Source organism: Nymphalis io, chromosome Z, assembly GCF_905147045.1.
Source record: "Nymphalis io chromosome Z, ilAglIoxx1.1, whole genome shotgun sequence".
NCBI lineage: Eukaryota > Metazoa > Arthropoda > Insecta > Lepidoptera > Nymphalidae > Nymphalis > Nymphalis io.
In genome coordinates, this window is record NC_065918.1 from 15,211,042 (window position 1) to 15,231,446 (window position 20,405).

General features: G+C 31.9%; 1 protein-coding gene across 1 annotated transcript in view; it reads right to left on the reverse strand.

Annotated features, from left to right (window-relative positions):
• LOC126780686 (sodium-dependent serotonin transporter-like) overlaps positions 1–20,186 on the reverse strand; it is a 54,700-nt gene extending 34,514 nt beyond the window's left edge. The window contains exons 1-6 of the mRNA XM_050505316.1: positions 20,172–20,186; positions 17,601–17,721; positions 14,514–14,686; positions 11,902–12,086; positions 5,095–5,209; positions 4,122–4,247 (exon numbers count right to left, since the gene is read on the reverse strand). Coding sequence (XP_050361273.1) covers positions 4,122–4,247; positions 5,095–5,209; positions 11,902–12,086; positions 14,514–14,686; positions 17,601–17,721; positions 20,172–20,186 — 735 coding nt within the window. The remainder of the gene's footprint in view (positions 1–4,121; positions 4,248–5,094; positions 5,210–11,901; positions 12,087–14,513; positions 14,687–17,600; positions 17,722–20,171) is intronic.
• Positions 20,187–20,405: the final 219 nt, after the last annotated feature.

The window sequence follows — 20,405 nt, forward strand, 5'->3', positions numbered from 1 at the left end:
CAAAATTAAAGATAGGATTACCACCATTTCACAATTTACATTCTACCGAGGACAATTTGGCATTCAAATCAGAATCACATTTATTTATTAATTTGATTCTTGTAGTTGTATATAATTTCAATTCACTCATTATTACGTATGACAATCAAATGTTTGATTTAAAAGAAATAAATATTTGAAGCGTACTTCAAATCTCGTTAAGACGATATAAATATATTATAATCATGGGTTGAAAATTAACGTGGGCCGCATAATTAAAAAAAAATCCAAAATATATGCACTAATTTTAAGCCTGAATGTTGGTTTATTGTTTTCCTTTTAAAGCAATCTACATTAAATAATGACTAATCAAATTTAAAATATGAATCTAAAATTTTACGATAAAGCTGTTAAAAGAAATGTTTTTTTTTTTATTTCGTTTTAGGTAGGCGGGACTGGCGGTGTAAGAAAGGTTAACTATTAATTACCGCTACGAATCTTGAGAACTAAAAACTTATTTCTCTCGTGTTTGTTTGCTTTTTAAATCGGAATACAGCAATACTAAGTAGTGCTTCTTAGCGGTAGAATATTATGACGTTATAAGTTGGCGGTACCAACCAAGATAGGCTTGCACAAAGCCAAACTACCATATAAAAGTGGAATAGCCAACTAATATTCAAAATTGAACGACTTCATAAATAGAATTTCACAATTTTATTAACATTCCTTTTCGATGTTATTTTATTTCAATTTAAATTGAATTCACATTAAAAGATCAAATGGAAAATACGTTGAAACTTTGATCTCGTCTATGTGATTTATTTCCAAGTGCACATCTATTTTACGACGAAGTTTAGAAAATCCTTTTAAAGTAATTAGAAACGCGCGGCTTTACAACAGTGTGGCTTTATTCAATTAGAGACCATCTGCAAAAGCACACTACAGCTATGAGAGCGACTTAGAAACAACTTCATATTTAACATATTCGAAAACCATTTAGACACATATATAATAAATAAGACACTCCAGAATTAGTTAATTAAGAAACAGCAGTTAGAAATATGACGACACGTAATTCAGCAATGTTTATTCGGAATCTTTTAGTTTTTGAACCATCAGGACAAACATTATGTCTTATACGGATTGTCGAATTAATTTTAGTGAAACTAGGTAGGGTAACCTCAATCCTAAGTTGGAATTGAAACAAAAAGAAGCTTATTTATATTATATAATTTTCGGCTTAATAAAATCATTTTAAGCCCGGAAATATTCCCAAAATACAGTCAAAAAATATAAGTGATATTTTTTCAAAAATAAAATAAATTATAATGCATTTATTTATAAAAAATACAACTTATTTTAGATTGATATGTTGTCTTTTGTCTTTCCGCTATGGCTCCGACAGTGTAGAATAAAAGCCGTAAGTTCTACCTAAGTGAATTTTCGCTGAGCGCACCATTTATTTCAGGCATCAAGGCTCATATATAAATACAATGTTATAGCTATGCAATGAATTTTTTAAATATATAAGAAAATATAAAACGATAAATAACTTATTTACGCCTATTTTCGGTGTTGTATGACACGTTGTGTCCCGTAGATGGCCTCTGATTTGCTAAAGTTCTTTATGTGTATGTTGGTAGAAAATTGGTTAGCTCTCCCATATAAAGGAATTTAAGCAATCTGACTGTTGATCCTACTATAGGATTTGGTTTCGACATGCCGATATTCTACAAAATCCTGGACTTTAATAGAATACTGTAGGGCCAGCAGGATACAGCCGATCGTTCCGCATTGATTCCAGCAAGAGGGCTTTATTTTATTTTACTCCAGCTTAATAATTTCCTTTTTGTTAAAAAAAATAATCTCTGGATCCATTGATTGCATATCCCTTAGAGTAGACTCATATTCCACTCTATTTTTTCCCATTGCTTCGAAAATATTTTTCATTAGATATACAGACTGGCAACCTGACGGTAAGTGATCACCACCGCCTATGCACATTGGCATTGTAAAAAATATTAACCTTCCTTTATATCGTCCATGTACCACCAGCCTTTGGAACCAAGATGTTATGTCTCTTTTGCTTTTAGGTACATTAGCTCACTTACTCTTCAAACCGGGATACAACAATATTTAATACCGGCGGTAGTATTATGATGAGTGGTTGGTACCCAGTACCCAGACGGACGCACATAACCATATCAGCGAGTAAAGATAAAGACCAAATCAACTTGGGAGATCATTGACTGCAGATTAATTTACGTAAGATACTTTACGTGTTTTCATAAGCGTGGCAGCAAACAGTACCAACTTCTAGACGAAAGAGAATTTTTGACCACAACTTTCAACAGCTTCAGTGTCCCGACGTTCGGTTTGAACCCATGACTTCGGTATGTGTAACTTGGAGCTTGTACCAGACCAACGAGCCAGTAATAATAATGCAAATTACTGTTGTACAAGATTACACGTACAGAAAATGGACCGCCTTTTGCATATAAAAAAGCAACCTACGCTTTGATCTATAAAATACGCTCCTGACTACAGTTTCTATTCCATTATCTTTGATATGATGGCGTATCACTACCTCGGAATTAATAATGTCAAAGTAACCGTACATTGTGGATTTTTTTAGTCAATAAGTTTCAGCAGTACATTAATAATTTCATCGATCGTAGAAAAAAGTGCTCCGAGAATTGCTGTTCGTTACAAATTTTATTAGTTCTTTTTTCTAATTAGTTTGTACTCGCAGTTCCATTGAGTCATTTCATTTATCAGCTTACTCTTTATTAATTAACTTTTTATAGAGACTTTACCATGAATTTAACTCAAATATAAAAGTAGAACGTACATTAAACAAGCTTTTTTTAAGAAATTTTATCAAACACTAGCTAGCAGTTCCGGCTTTACACGAATATTATGAATGTTTCTATCATAATCCATACAACTCTATTGGTTTACGCGGCACACGTAAGTAAAGTTTCCAGTCGCTAAATTTATCTTAATTTCTTTTCGACATCTTCAACAATCATATTTCAGGCATTTTACACAAAACCTTGAAGAATTATACATCTAAACCTTCCTCGTGAATCAAAACCACCTCACCTCTTGATGAAAACCGTATGATAATCCATTTGGTAGTTTTTGAGTTTATCGCCTTCAGACTGACAGACATGGCGGAAGAGACTTTTTTCATAATATTTAGTAATGTAAGAAGTTATGTAGAAATAAATTATATGAAGTATATACTAAACTAAATTTGTTAAATGTGTTTTGCGCCTGACTGACTGTATGCATAATTTCATGACGATCGGTTTAGTTGTTAAGACGTGATAGCGCAAATAAACAGACAAGCAAACATACACACTTTCGCATTAATAATGTTACTAAAGATTACATTCATTTATATTTTCAATTTCAAAATGCACCTATCGAGTTTTTTTGCAACGCCTACACTTCTCGATAAAATCTATTTCCGAATCATTTGACTTTGGGGGTAACATGATAGAGGGGCATGATAGGCAATCATTACGATTTTTTCAACATTTTCTTTTCGTTGCTTAGGACTTTTCTTTAAGAACAAACTCGAAACTCAGCGCAGAAAACGGACGTGAAATGACAGAAACTGATGTACGACACTGACCATTCTAGTAATATGTAATTAAGAATACACGCATAAAATTAGTATATCACAATAAATCGGTTGTCAACATGTCACGTGTGAGTACGAAGTGAGCTACAGAATACAGCTACAGCTATTTTCCTACCATCAATTTATCAAACAGTATCGTCGGCAGTCCCTTGTACTATTGGGGTCGGTAAAATGTGTTTTACAAGATCACAGGATACAGATTTGACTGTAATGTTATATTGTACCGTACGTACGGCCGCATGTCTGACGTCAATCTTCCTTGGGAATAATTTCATTCAATGTTAATAGGGTTCCTACTATTATATGTTTTGCTGTAACTTACTACACTGCGCAACTAACTTGATCAGCTTTTACAAAGGCCACGTGTTGATATAGAATGGTTCTATTCTAATTTAAGACGTTGCTACGTTATGTATTAATGACCACTCAGATATAATTTTCATTGAAATAGTTTTATGATTTATGAAAAGAAAACAATAAACATACTTACTCGAAAAACTTCTTGTACATTCATTAAATCATAGAAAGCCTTAGATGTGTATTGCGTCGAAAATAATAAAAAAACTAATATAAAAGCTGTAGAAAACGTTCCCCACAGGAAGGAAAATTTAAAAAGCTGAAATAGAAATATTTTATGTAACAAAATGTTTAACTTGTTGATAGAAAACGAATGTTCAATTCAGTCGTAGTTAAATTCAATAAGAATACTTTGAAGTCAGAAATTGTCCCTGCAAAGAGATCAAATACTCATAGCTTCTATTGAAAATAAACTTGCAGCAGCAATAGGATTGACACATAAAACATTTCTTTTTTATATACATAATCTTATTCGATACTTATATCTTTCGTCGTAATATTTACATGTCATATAGACAAGTATATATGTATATATCTACATACTTGATAAATTTATAGAGATTTAAAAAAATGTTTAAACATGACCATGTTTAGAGTTTTTTAATTTAACAAAGTAAGTCAAACTTGCAAATGCGATACTTGATAATTAGTTTTCTCTACTTTTTGACAGGCATTATGAGACAAATATTAATTATCCTTCTTTGTGGAATGCCTTCCTGGCGGCCAGTGTTATTGCAAGCACAGGGGACTTAACGTCTTAGTTCCTAAGATTGCTTGCGCGTGACATGTTAGACATTGGCAGTTCATATTTATTTAAGTGCCAATGTTTATTAGAAGTTAAAATCCAGCACTCTATTTTATAATTTGCCCTTTTAGATGATTGCACAAATTAGGAACGAAATTCTTTTAAATTGAACAAACGAATGAGTTTGATTTTATTACACTGTAAAAATATATTGTCAACATTTTAAATATACATACACTATATCATATATATGATAATTAATTTCAATGGTTTTGATTACTGAGCATTGTTTTATTATAAAAAAAATCAAAAATAAATCGCAACCTATTAATTATTTAACAAATATATGACTAAAACCAACCATTAAAAGTGCATTGTCGGTGACAGTCGCGATGAAAAAGTTACCAATCCATACAATAGCGATTACAAAGAGTCGTATCGACAAGTTATTCCTGTCGATGTTTGAAAATAACTTCCTGAAAATATTGTTTCAATTTTATTAACATACTCAATATATCGCAACATAAAATTTTTATTAATATTAAAGATATTTTATAATACCGCTATAAATAGAGGAAAAATGTAAAGTAATATGATTGACTAGCACCTGGTTGGGCTTCGCCCACGCTAGACGTTACTGCCCCGCCCTGTTGTACCGTGGGCCGCAACGTGATATTGTGTTACCGTCAATAATATTTCTCATTCGTTAGATTATGTAACGCAAAGGATTTTTTTAATTGCCTTTTTAAATATTTATAAATCATAGTTTATTTTACATGTCTTAACATTACATAACGAACGAAAAAAAAATATATAAAACCGCTATAAATAAGGATAAATGTTGATGTAATAATATGATTGACTAGCTTCTGGTGGGCTTCGCCCACGCTAGACGTTACTGCCCCGCCCCATTGCACTGTAGGCCGCGAGTTGATATTGTCTTAACGTTATAATTATAACGCAAAGGATTTCTTGTATCGGCTTTTTACCAATTTATAAATCATAGTTTATTTCACATAATTCACAAAACGATTCTTTACGCAAACATAACGAACAAAAAAACAATTGGCAGTTTGAAGTATAATTGTCTATGAGGCATTATTGACAAACGTCAAAAATAAAATGTTTTGCAAGTTTCGAATTCGCGTAGTATGTGGCGTAAAGCTTTATAGGAAGAGCTGTACGTATCGTTACTAGTAACTTAAAATCGATAGCTTACCGATGCCAATACGGATTGCCGGCTACATAATCTTGTGACAAATTGTCATTTAACACATTTGGGTTTCCTCACGATGTTTCATTCACCGCCGAACACGAGTTTAATTACAAATACATATTAAGCACGTGAAAATTCTGTAGTGCTCGTCCGGGCTTAATTACATAATCTTCGTTTATGATTCAAATGTTCTAAGCTCTTCAATGTTCAAATGTTCTAAGCCACAGAGTCAAATTCAAATGTTCTAAGCCACAGAGTCATTTTGGCTTTAATTGACAGTACTTGGGCGATCAAGCTACGCTCGTTTCTATTAATAATTAGTTATAAATTTATTATTTTTTTTTTATTAAAAAAAATGTCTATTTTTCCAGAATGACACATATAATAAATTAAATTAAAAAACGAAACCATATCAAAATACATAATGTAAGCCATATAATCTGTGCCGTTTCCAAGATGCACGAAATAAATGTATATATAAATATATATACAACAATTGCTCATTATATTATAAGATAGAGATAACCACCTAAAATTTAGATCACACCACATTAAAACTATAAAACGTACGTAACATAACAAACAAAGCATAGCATAGCCAACACGCACGGCTTACATGTAACGTAATAATAACTAAGGTTTCACTAGAAAGTACTATCCAACGATAATTACAATGGACGACAAGTCCCATACATTTGTTTTCCATTTCCTTTGACGTATTATTACGGGAAAAGTTATGTCTTAAGAACTTTGAACGTGCCACTTAAGTTCATATAATTTTTTTACACTAGACTCTAAGCAGCTCTTTTTTTGTTGTTACATCTATTGAGGCTAACCGTTTAAGACTCGTACACCGTGACGGCAAACGACATGACGCTTACTCGTATCGTCATACTCCTCCACCGCCGCTTTCTACTCCTTCGTGTGTGTGTATTTATAATTATAAGAAATATACAATATTAATTGGTTTAATGAATCTTTATTTTTTTATTAAAAATTATTTCTACTCCTGATTATTCTGGATTTAAGCTTTAATGCCGACGTCAAATCAAAAAGCTATTAAATTTCAAGAAAGACTCAGTGGCAGACCGACTTTTCGAAGGTCCCAGTGTTTACACGTAAAGCCAATGTATTCTCTCGGTAGTGTCGGATTGCCTTTCCTTCGAGCTATGAGAATTTGGGAATAGAGTGCACCTGTGTTGCGCGCACAAATATTGTCTATAATATTCCCCGTGCAGTTGGCTAGTACCCGTTGAGATTTATATCTGCCGTGACCGAAGTCGCTCAGTTGATACATGTGATGGACTTTTATATATAGAATAAGTAGAGTGAGTGAATAAGTAGTAGTAGTATGATTAAGGGATATTATTTGAAATATCTCGGTTGAAAACATTTTTCTATCCAGAACGCGATATGATTGAATTTTATTGAATACCATCGCATGCGAAGTATTAATATTAGTGCTTGAAGTAAGAACTGGGTCGTCGCCATAACGACGGCAATTTTGACAACAGGAGAATATATATATATATATATATATATATATATATATATATATATATATATATATATATATACTAAATTCCATCCGTGGTTTTGCCACGCGTTCATTCTGTTCCTCTGAAAACATGATAGTACGATTAATACCTTTAATAATAATACCCTCCAGACCAATTCTGGCCAAGGCAGCAAATCTCAAGAGAGCTTAGCCAGTTGTGCAGGATATATTATAGTGCACAAGTGTGTGCGCAAACACAGGTGCACTCTCTATTCTTTAACTCTCATAACCCGATGGACCGGCAATCCGACACGAGCAAAGGTTTACATGCTTTCCGAGGCACGGGAGTGTACACGCTTTAAAATTCCAGACTCCGGGCTGCTACTGAGAATTTTAGATAGAAAAAACCAATAACTTTTTATCTGAGATTTGAACTCAGGACCTCCCGATCTGCGGTCTTACATTTAGCCACTAGACCAGTACCTCTAATAGTACCGTTATAAAGAAGCAGACAAAAAAAAACCTTGGCCATGTGCAAACAGGAATCGCCCACTAAGAGCGATTTTGGCATCACTCTCGTCTTTTTATTATTATTATTATTATTTGTCATAGTCATGTTATGATAGCGGTTAAGGTGATACGTATATTTTGTGAATATATTTAATATAATTTAATTGTAACTTTTAATGTAATATTATTTATTTCCTGTTTTATACATTTTAACCAAGTCAATCGATATTTCTAACGCCGGCCCTTTGGGCGGAGCAAAGTGAGCATCTCTCTCACTCTTTAAGCGCCAGGTGACAAAGGACGCTAGCATTCATGACAATATAAAGCGAAAAATAAAATTCCGAAGATATATGTTATGATTTACAAAACTGCATGACGGGGACTGCAATAGTAAATTGTTTATTTTTAGGTAAGTTCCTAAAAAGACGTAGCTTATCTAAGCTATGTCTAGACACTACAATCCATTTTTTAACTGAGCCAGATTCCCGCGCATTCCTGATTTAAAGCCATACAACATATTCATAGATAGCATAAAGTCGGTACACTACATTATTGCAACACAGAGCTTATCTTTAAAACAACAGAATAATAAAATACTAGGAAACATGATATAGATCGTGTCTTGTTTTATAAAATTCTTAGTAACGTAGTTTGATTTTAACATCAAATATCAAAATTCAGCTGAAAGCGGATTGTAGAGCTTGTAGCGCTTTTACGTTTAGTTTTACATAATACAGAATGCTTTATAGTTTTACACTTTAACAATACGGAGAAATTTTAAACATAACTATAACGGCAACAACTACAAAGCAGATGAAGCTTAGCTTAATTTTGTATTCAAGTGTGTGTTTTTAAAATTAATATATGTTTTTAAGATGTTCGACTCAGTTTTTTGTTATTATAGTTTAAATGTTTCGAAGGAACACATCTGGATGGTAAACGGTAGGCAAAGACCTTCAGTTTACGCTTTTTAAAAACTTAAACCGACACGAAAATATTTTTATCAAATGTAAAAAAAATCACACGAGATAGGTGCCAACTAAACGAAAAAAGGGGATTAGTTCGCATGAAAACGCTGAATCCATCTATAAAACCTTTATCAAAGCACCGGTAATAAAAAAATCAAACGTTCGCTTGAATCGATATTCGAATGTAATGAATTAAAAACACGATGTGTATTATTTTTCAAATATAAATAAAAAATGCGGCGGCTATTTACCGTACCGAGACACTGCGAGATATCGGTTTTATGAAGGAGCGTTCATATTTAAGATTTTTTTTACATTAGTATAGTAGTATAACTTCGTATCTGTCTGAGCTATAAAAATTAAATCTTTAGTTTATTAATTTAAACAAAACTTTATGAAGGTTCTACAATTGCTGGCACAAAGGTTTTTTTTATATGATATTGGAAGGGCGGACGGGCAATGGGCTACCTGATGGTAAGTGGTCAAAACCGCCCTTTAAGCTTTAATAGCGTTATTCCGATTTTGTACGGATAAAATAATAATTTTATCCTGAGCACTTTTTAATCAATAACTATATGATTTGCTTTTGGTTTCTTTTACCTTACATATTATTTTAAAAATAAATTTAAACTAGAAAATTTCCCTGCAAACTTTTAGATAATACTTGCGACCCACACCGGCTTAAATTAAATAAATTAAATTACTGGTTCAAAGTATTAGTTTTGGCATATTTATCAGCATGAACCGTTTAAAATTAATAAGTTATTTATTTTAATTAGCATTTATACTTTGTGACAATTAAACTAAACTACGGATTTTTTTAACAACACAGTTAACAAAATAATTACAGCGGTAACATCGAGTTATCAATAACAATTAAAGCGAAATTCAAATGCAGGCTTAGAAGAAAAAAATTAATAATTTTAGTATTTAATGAAATTAAAGCAAGTTGTTAGATAGTAAGAAAACAATTAAAATATAAAAATTTAACATTAACTACTTTAAAAATTAAATTATATAGATCTTTTTTTAACACGCAGTGGAAACCTTTAGAAAGGTACCCAGCTCCCATGGGGGTGGGAAACTGGGTTATGTGGGATTCTTACCCACTAAAACCACTGATCGGATCGGAGAGGCTGCGGGATCGTGTTGATATAACGCATCCATGGACTCTCGTTCTTTGCTCCGCTCATGGCTCTGCGGAGCTCTCCTCAGGGGGCGAAGGTAATTTCGCCCCCCGCACTTCTCGCTAGTGCGTACGGCAGCGTAAGGCTATCCCGGCTGCCGTCCTCCTCAGGGCCGTCTGAAATAAGACACGCGAGGCCCCCGCCCTACGCATCCATGGCTCCAGGGTTACACCCTTTCTTTTAAACACCGGGCGTCGGGGCTGTGGGAGGGCTGAGACGACGCCGATGTTGTCTCCGCCAAGCAGGATCGACCCTTTCCCGTTCCCGCTCCGCCATCTTCTTCTGGACCATGAAAGTCTCACAGAAGGAGGCTACGGTCTTATATAGTATAAAGGCCTTTTTTTTATAGAATAGGAAGGCCACTTGATGGTTATTGGTCACCAACGCCCATAGTCATTGGCATTGTAAAAAATGTTAACCATCGCTTACATCACCAATGCGCCACCAACCTTGGGAACTGATATGTTATGTCCCTTGTGCCTGTAATTACACTGGTTCATTCACCCTTCAAACCGGAACACAACAATATCAAGTAATACTGTTTTGGGTTAGGATATCTGATGAGTGGGTGGTATCTACCCAAACGAGCTTGCACAAAGGCCTACAACCAGTAAAATTTAAATCTATATAACATAATAAATCAATTACTAGCTTCGGTTAGAATAAGGGTCTCAATAGAACGTTTATATCGTAACGTATAACTCTGTTTCGACTGTTTCCAATATTTTCAACAATCACTGTAAATTTTTACACCTAAACCTTCCGCACGAACTCATTCCAACATTAATTTTAACGTATGAAAATCCGTCCAGTAGTTTTTTAGTTTATCGCGTTCAGATAGATAAACAGACGCGATCGGGGTGCTTTATTTTATAATACGTAGTGATGAAACGCTATATCAAGTTCTAAGCGCTATACGTTCATATTCATCTTTATATCTTTATCAAATAAATACATCGAGAATATTAACAAAACTAAAAAGAAGATTAATATTATGCCTAACTTATCCTACGTTAGTATCTTAAAAGTATAATTAAAAACACAAAATCCCCTGTTGGCAAGGGTGCGTCAAACATTCCCGCTCCTCCAGGGAGGGCTGTCAGGTTTGCACGCCAAAGTTTAAATCAAATTTCGAAATATATTTCCTCTTTATAATGTTGATCGTAGGTACAAACATTTTCAATTCCCCTAACATGTGCACATTCGGTGCACACATACGTAGATCTAAGATAATACATGCGCTTTTATCGGCTTACAAATGTACGTACAATGAAGTGATAAATCCTATTTTAGCTACTCATATTTGTATTTCAATAAATACTAGTAGCATGGGCTCGTCTTAATGTGTCAAAATCAATATTGACTCAAGGCTTCTAGTGAATATGATATGACAAAAATTATTGGACAATCGATAAATGAAACATTAGTTATGATCGCTTAATACGTTCAGACATATGTATGTAAATAATCTACACATACATCTCCCTTGCTCATTAATTTGTTTTGTATTTTTTTCTCTTATTTTAAATAGGACAAAGGTACTTTATCATGCAGCTGTTATAATAATTAAAAAATATTCATTTTATTTTAAAGATAGCTCGTTCACTCTTTAAACCGAAACACTTTACTAAGTTACTGTTTCACAATATTACTTATACTTTTCCGCGGTCGAATATGTAATGAGTGGGTGCTACTAACCCAGACGGGCTTGCACAAAATCCTACAACTAAAGTTACAGTATATCATAATTGTATTGAAAACAAACAATAAATAATAAAAAAGGACTTACATATAATTCACATGTGCGGATGTTATTTTAATATCCACCATTACTTTCTCGCGGCAATGCAACAATATGTCTTGGGAAGTCATACACGTTACATTCGTGTTTATTTTTTGACACCTCGACCAAGTCGGAGTCCTATTCATACTGACCAGAAAAAATCTTAGAGAATCCGCTAAGTCTCTTGCGTGCTAAAAAAAATTTAAAATATTCATAGTACGTGTTTCAATTACATTAGAATTGATGTTATAAGCACTTTTTTATAATTATTTAAAAGCACATCCTGATTGCAGGTATTGTCAGGTTTTATTGCAGTAGATACCGTAAGACAACTAGATAGCTTCTTGGCTATTAATTCGCCATAAAACGCGGAATGAACTACGTTGTTTATCTTGCCCCTGTAACGGCAAATTATTACTGATATGATGATATGGCGATAGAATAAATATAGAGTACATTTATTCTACCGCCAAAGCAAAGTATGCATAATAAGTGACCCGGAAAATACTTATACTCTGCGTCTCTCTGTGCCACCGTTAGAAATATTTTTATTTAAAGTATAATATAACAATTCAAACGTAATGTTAGTTCATTTCATAAATTCCAACTCCATTGCTAATAAACTCAAACAACGCTTTAATCAACACAAATGAGCATTCCAATTCACATATAGACTTCATTTCCTATCAATTTATGCACGTACGTATTAATGAGAAATGCTCTTATCACAGTTTCCACTGAATACACTGCATTTAATTCATCTCGTTCTATCAAACATTTATATGGACAGCGAGCTATATAACTGACCGTGAACAATGCTCGTGTAAAACGTAGAGTTACACGTGAAATATTTTGAAGGTTAGGTTAGTGTGACCATGCTTACTGATGTGAACGGGACATTTTTTCGATTTAAAAAAAAAATTATACATTTTGGAGAATATAAAAAAAACACATATTACAATTTACTCAATTTACTTTTTCTAGTGTATAAAAAGAAATGATGTAAAAGATAAATAATAATTTTAACTAGGACAACGTGATCAAGTCAGATAATCGCAAATTGAAGACATTTGACATAACCGCAATCATCGATTGATAATTATAAAATATAATATATCCTTTAAAGCATAAATCAAGGCTAACGGGAACGTTATACGCTATAAAGGCCTTTTCGGATAGAAATTTCAAATAGATTCGTCAGAGCACACAGCACGCTTGTCCGTCCATTACGATTGTATGAATAGAATTCGTGTGACCTTCAACTCCCAAACCACCATTTTTTTACGAAATTCAACGAATTGATTGTAACGAAAATATAAAAGAATAAAAAAGAATTTTCAAATCCTACTGAAAAATATGAAATAAAAGTCATCAAATAAAAACCCATACAATTGAAAACAATATTCGATGTAAAAATTGCTCGCAGATTTGTTTTCCGTTTTCCAATTGAATGTTTTATCAATTTTACTAGAAATATAGTTCATCGGAATTGACTTCATTTCTGATGCAAAAATAAATATAAAAAATAAATAAATAAAATAAATTATCATTGTTGACAATCAGAAAGTGACATCATTAAGATATAAATTTATAGTAAAAAAAAACTTTTATATACAAAATTTCGTATCTATGCTGTTATCCATTGTGGAGTTTCATAAAATGAAATCAAATCAATTATTCAATATAGAAGCATTTCACTTATTTATTGTTAGTGAAATTAGAAACTATCACCGGTTCTGAAAAGAAATGACCTGGCAGAGGACGGAAGACGCAGCGAAAGACACTCGTCATCGGGGTCCAATACGAGGGATACAATCAGGTCATGCTTAACATTAGAACTGAATCAATATGTAAAATTTCAACTCCGTGAGATAAGAGGCAGATTTTCTAATATGCTTGCAAGATTTCACTTTAAGAAGCTTATATTTTGAAGGTAACATGCCCACGTTTCGAATATTTTTAATTCAGAAAAAAAAATCGAAATCGATAAATATATTGTTAATGGATATGCGACATTGACAACAATCATTGTAATATATAAAGGATATACACTTCAAAATTGCATGTCAATTTTCAACATTTTATAATATCGTGACAATCAAAATGCTTCTCACAGAAAAACTTTGCTGCACGGGTAGTATTAAACAAATTAGAACGCTTGAGAACCCTTTTGAACAACAATTACAACTTCCCTATCGTTCCCTATCCCTATATAATTATGTAATTAGAATTAATTAACGCGAATAATATAATGAAACTTCATCTTCGATTAAACATTCTATATGACTTTTATTTAGATTTGAAAGGAATCTTGATTGTATGAGAAATGACAACTTAGATTATGTTTACTTTCAAAAATAAAGTGTAAGATATTTTAATAATCATCAGTAAGCAAATTGACATAATTCCCAACATACCCATTTCCAACGAAAAACACTGTCTACAATTTTTAATAACGTTATCGTTTTTAGTATCCTTTTAATATCTATATATCTGCAGTTAGTTTTATAATATACATTTGTCAAAAATTAGTACGTAATTATGTAATATGATCAATTTTTGTCATATAAAAAAGTATAATATAAAAATATCAAATTAGAAATAAAATATTAACTCACCAATAATGTCCAAAATGCTGTCTGCAAAAGAATACCAAACGATACGCCTTTCATTAGTGGATTCAAATTTTTATTCGTATCCAACCTCCTTGTATACTGTTTTATGAAGAAATCCATAAACATGTAGCTAACTCCGATAAATATTACGTATAATATATATTCAAATAAGTGAACTGAAAATAAAGTATATATTTAAGTATTATTCCAAAACTACATTAAACTACTTTTTTATTCAACAAGGACATTTTTAAAAATATACCTTATATTTGAATTATCAAGTAATTTTTAATTAGAACGTCCTATTACTATTGTTTTTTTTATCTTGACTTAATTTGCGTTTTTATTTAATTTGAAGGAACAAATAATTATATTATGTTACATGCACTAAGTTATTCTATATGGTAGATATTCAATGTAAGAACTCTTTTGTAAGCTTTATTTACTCCTAAAATTTGTTAATTATAATATCGGCTTTATATTTTAAATAAATAAATAAATATAAAATATGTAATTGTTTTTCAGCGATAGTGTTCTTATACCAATATAAAACAAATGAATAAAGGTGATTTACAAAAAAACTATCATCAATTTTTATAAGATCAGATATCACAAGAAATCCCGAGGAAACCTCTTATTTCATATTCAATAAACTCAAGATAAAATAATAAGGAAAGCTTCAAAAAAGGAAATTTTATATGGCCTGTTCAAAACATGACGTCTGCCTTTAAATTCGAAACATAAATTTATACGAGAAAATACTTCAGACATCACTAGAGAAGGAAATACATCTCTGTGACAGCCTAAGACGGAATCACGTATAACTTGTCATACGATGTGCACGATCTTCAACCGGATATTTGATATTTAGGCTGTATTCTATTTATTTACTAGCGATCCGCCCCAACTTCGTACTGGATGAATAATTATTATCTATCTAAATGAAATAACAAGCTGTAATTCATTTTAAAACATGATAACGATATCGTGCCATTTATTTTCCCGACGACTGCTTCTAATAGAAATGCGTTTACCTCCTAAGTGCGCTCTTATGTTTTGTAAGTGATTAATTGTACAGAGCTCCACAAAGACTACGAATTTTAGCCGGCGTCTATATGTATCTGTACGCGTTCTCTTAGACCTACAGGAAGTGTTTGACGAAAGTCGCCGGCAAACACAAAGGTGACGCCTCCAAACATTTTGCCTGAACTTCTTAGCTCTCTTAGAGGTTCTGTCTACGGCTTATTGTTACCAATCTATTAAACGTGCAGGAGTTTTTATTTTTCAATAACTCCTAAGAATAATTTAAATTAAATAATGTAAAGTAAATAAAAATATATAATATCATGTTTATTTATAAATTTATCTATCGACGAGAATCAGACAATCAGTTAGACAATATTCACGACCATTAAACGGATATTGATTTCCAATCTGTATTTTATTTAGTTACTTAAATAAAGCAGGCGAGCAAAAGATCTATCTACCAGATACGTAGTCAGTCGCCTTTCCCCATAGACACACCCTGCTAACGGCTGAAACCACTCATTATATCGTCAATGCGCCTCCAATTATATTATCATATAAATATCCCTTGTGCAATTAGTTGAACTCGTCCATTATGTATCGTTTAGTGGTAATATAATTAAATGGGTGAATAACTGAATTAACTGGGGGGTATTTTTAATAACTATTTAGAAAAATCAGCAACAAACCGACTCATGTTTATAATTTTTGTTTTTTACTTATTAATCAGAATCTAGAATTTATATTAAACACATAATATTTGGAGGCGATCGTTTCCTACTAAAGTAGCCATCATCAGTAAATTAATTAGTTTTGAAATGCACTTTAGCCAACAAAGCTACATTGTTTTTTTTTTTAATTTATCGTTCAACAACTTTAAATGGATCCTTTTATAAAAACGTCCATAAAAGTATTACAGACTTTATGGAGTTAGTCACAGCGGTAACGAGTTTATGTTTGTTGCTATCCAATAGTGTGTCACAATTTCCAAAAAAATCTTGGCTATTATTCCATAAACATAAATCAAATCAATTCACAATGAAAAGTTTACTGGATAAAATGAACATCATCATGGAAAATAATAATTTGCGAAACTGAAATGTTGCACCTGTTTTTGATGTATTTCTTATTAATAGTCCAATACGCATACTAAACGAATTATTTCGTGTCCTACAAATCGAGACATTTGCTTTAAATTGAATCTCACCCAAACGATAAAAATATATGCACAAATTAAACACGTTAAAACTCTTTAGCACTTTCTTCGTTTTATAGTCTCATTTGTTGTTGAAATATGATAGCAAATGTTATCGAACTACGATCTTAATTTATTATTTCCCATGGCTAATTTTAAGAGTAGCGTCACGCTTTGGTATTTAAAAAAAGGAATTTAAGCAAATATTTATATAACACAATGAGTACCGAGCCAATAACCAATCCGCTCGTACTTTATACATATATTAGTACAAAAAAAAACAAACGAACTATATAAAATATAAGTAGGAGTTATGTTGTAATCCTCGAAATTAAATTAATAATAAAAAATCTTATGAAAATTATTATTTTTATTCACAAAACCGAAATTGCGATTCAGCTGGAAAAATCTGATAACGCTTATAATGCTTAATGTTAATATACAGCAGCCTGTAAGTGTCCCACTGCTGAAGAAAAGCCAATATACAAACATAACATAAAGGCCTTTAAATTATTCAAAATAATATTAACCCAGTGATGAAAACATCTGCATCTTAACTGATAATTATTGTAGTTGCGAGCCCGGGTAAAACCTGAATATAAATGTACTTAATTTTTATATGTAATTCATGTGGGGCTCGCCGGTGTCCGAGGCGCCGAGTACGCCTCGAACATCGGTTTACCGCTGGTTTTTTTGGTGGGTATTCCGACCCACTAAAAAAACCAGCGGTACCCTTTCCGTCTTAACGTGAAGCGCCACCGGATCACTTTCGCATGCTACCGTGAACGTGCCAAGGCCTAGCCAAGCAATAGAACATTAAAATCAATCTTACTAAAATAGTTTAAATTCCTCGAGTATTTTGTAATTACCGTGAACAGCGAGTACTTTAGAAAACATGTCGAAACTGAAACTCGTAGTTGAGAACGCATGCGCCACGTATATAAATTTCTTAATACTCTGCCATCTGAAGTGACTTCGTATATAGAAATCCTAAAACAAAAATATAAATTAATTCAATCATTAGTTCACTCCAAGGAGAAGGGCCCCACTAATACAGCCTCCATTTCAAAATTGCACTGCAAAGATTTGAAAAAAAAAGAGTGGGGCGCGTCATTTTAAATTCTAATATCTATACAATATAAATATTTTACACATTTAATAAAAGAGTTAAAATGAATTATTTATGTCTTATTTACAAAAGGATGACAAACACAACAAATGTAACGAACACAAAAGACTAATCAAGAATATAAAATAAAATTTTTAATATTTACTGTGAAAGTATAATATTGTAAACAGAACAATAAATTAAATTAAATTGCTTCATTAGGAACACTTTAATAAATTACTGACAAACGAACATTTTAAATTTTATTAAACTATAACGACCTTACCGTTGTTTAGAGGGAGATTATTTTTAAAACTTTGCCTCTTATTTTTTTTGAATATTAAATCAGTTATGAGAGTAAGATCTCAGATAAATCAGTGTTAACTAAACAGCCATATAAGTATCGTTTATAAGCAAGGTCATACACATATATGATATGACAACCAAACATAAAGAATTAGTAAGATCAAGTGCATAGTCGGTATTTTACCTGAGCAAAGATTGGTAAAACGGTTAAAAATTGAAAACCAATTATTACCCAGGACATGGCTAACCAATCGGCGTTACAGCATCTAATTTTTACCATAGCTGTAATTACGATCTTTTACCGCTGCATATCAATTGAATATCTTAATAATTATAATAATTTATTTTTACAAACAATTATATATAAGTGAAATTTAATTTAACAATTATTTTGAACTTTAAATTTAAACACGGAGACGAATATTTTGTCATTTGATTGGAACTACTATGAAAGGACAAAATTAAGAATGGGGTCAAAATTGGAAAAAAGACGTACTCGTATACGCACTATTTGAATTGGTCGGTTAGGATATCCAGAAATAATAGAATGAAAGTGGTAACATTAGACTAGAGATAATATTAAGAATTTTTCGCAGCAGAAATGACGTAAATTATCGACTATTTTATTTTGTATCCAATTATAACACCGGGCTGACCAACTTAAATTATGCGTATTATATGTAAAATTGATTTATAATTCGTATTTGCCCGAGTTTGAGTTAGTAAGCCCACGGCTATTCATTCGATATGTAAATAATATCAGGTGTTAATTATGCAAATACAGAGCCGTCGAGTCGGGTGATTGAAATTTGTTTTAGATTCATTACCGTATTTAGTTCTCGGAAATTACGGGAAAACGTTTTACGAACATACATAAATGCGAGCTTGGAGTCCTCAACATGAGAGAATTTGACAAAAGAAAAAAAAACAAAAACAACTAGTACGTAACTGTAAAATTGCGTCAGTCATATTACATTATACAAGGCATAAACGTGCCGGCTTTGTGCACGTTTTAGCAGCCGCCCACCATTGCCAAACAACAATACAGTGTATTTCTGTTTTCACGTTTCCTACGCGAACTAACAAGTGTACAAAGGGGCTAGAATTATTAATTTAACCGTATTGTTTCGTAACGTACCGAATTTTCAATCAAAAATACTATTTGAAAACATTTATTACATATTAAACGAATATTTTGAGTAAATAAATTCGTATTTTGATACGTAATAAAATTTACTTTGATTAGCTTTTTGGCGTAATAATATAGTTTCGACCAAATATTGGCATATTGGAAAATATTATTAGCAAATTATCAACAGATGAACCGAATACACAAATAAACCAAGTATTAAAAATATTTGAGGTATTAGAAAATATTATTAATAAATTATTTGCAAATGATTTGAATTTACAAATAATTCAAACACTCCAAAATATTTACCATAGCGAATTCGAAAAACAATTATAAATTGACAGAAGCTATTGAGCAAACAAAGTGTGGACTGACAAAGCAAATATTTGGTATTTGACTCCTTTGATGTTAAACTGAAAACTGACTAGTTGGTTGAAACCTGTATTTGTTATAAAGAAGTAGTATATAAAATAAAATCGAATAGATTATCGTATTCGGTCTGTTGGTAAATATATGCAAACATAATACAAAAAGTGAGGAGCCGTCCTAATAAATATTATATTTATAATATATATTAAATTAAACAAATATGATACATGAAATTCATATTATCAGACTCAATATTCGTCAACGAAACAATACTTAAACGTCATGAATATTCTTCTAATATAAAAGCTGCTATGCCTGCTTCGCAAGGCTAAAATTAAAATATATTTAATTAATTATAAAACAAATAAACAAATCGTCTGTTTTGCCAAATTGAACCAGAAACTGTTGAGCTGTGTTCACGCGTTACAAAACATCCAAACTAATTCCATAAATGCATATTTTAATACGGAGGTTAATTTGTGATAATGTTTGCGATATCTCCTCACAATATCTGGAACGACTAACTTGACAAAGATCCATTGTTATATGTGAGTATTATGCAACTGACGCTCTGTCTGGTTAATCAAGCACCAATGCCGTTTGGGCTTCTTTAAGGATATGTGTATTTTATTCTTAAATCGTCATGGTACGTTTAATGCACCAGCAAAATAAATTGATAATACTGACTGATAATACTATCTTTTAGGTTCTATACAGTGTTAAATATTATGTCTTACACATACATTATTAATATTTATA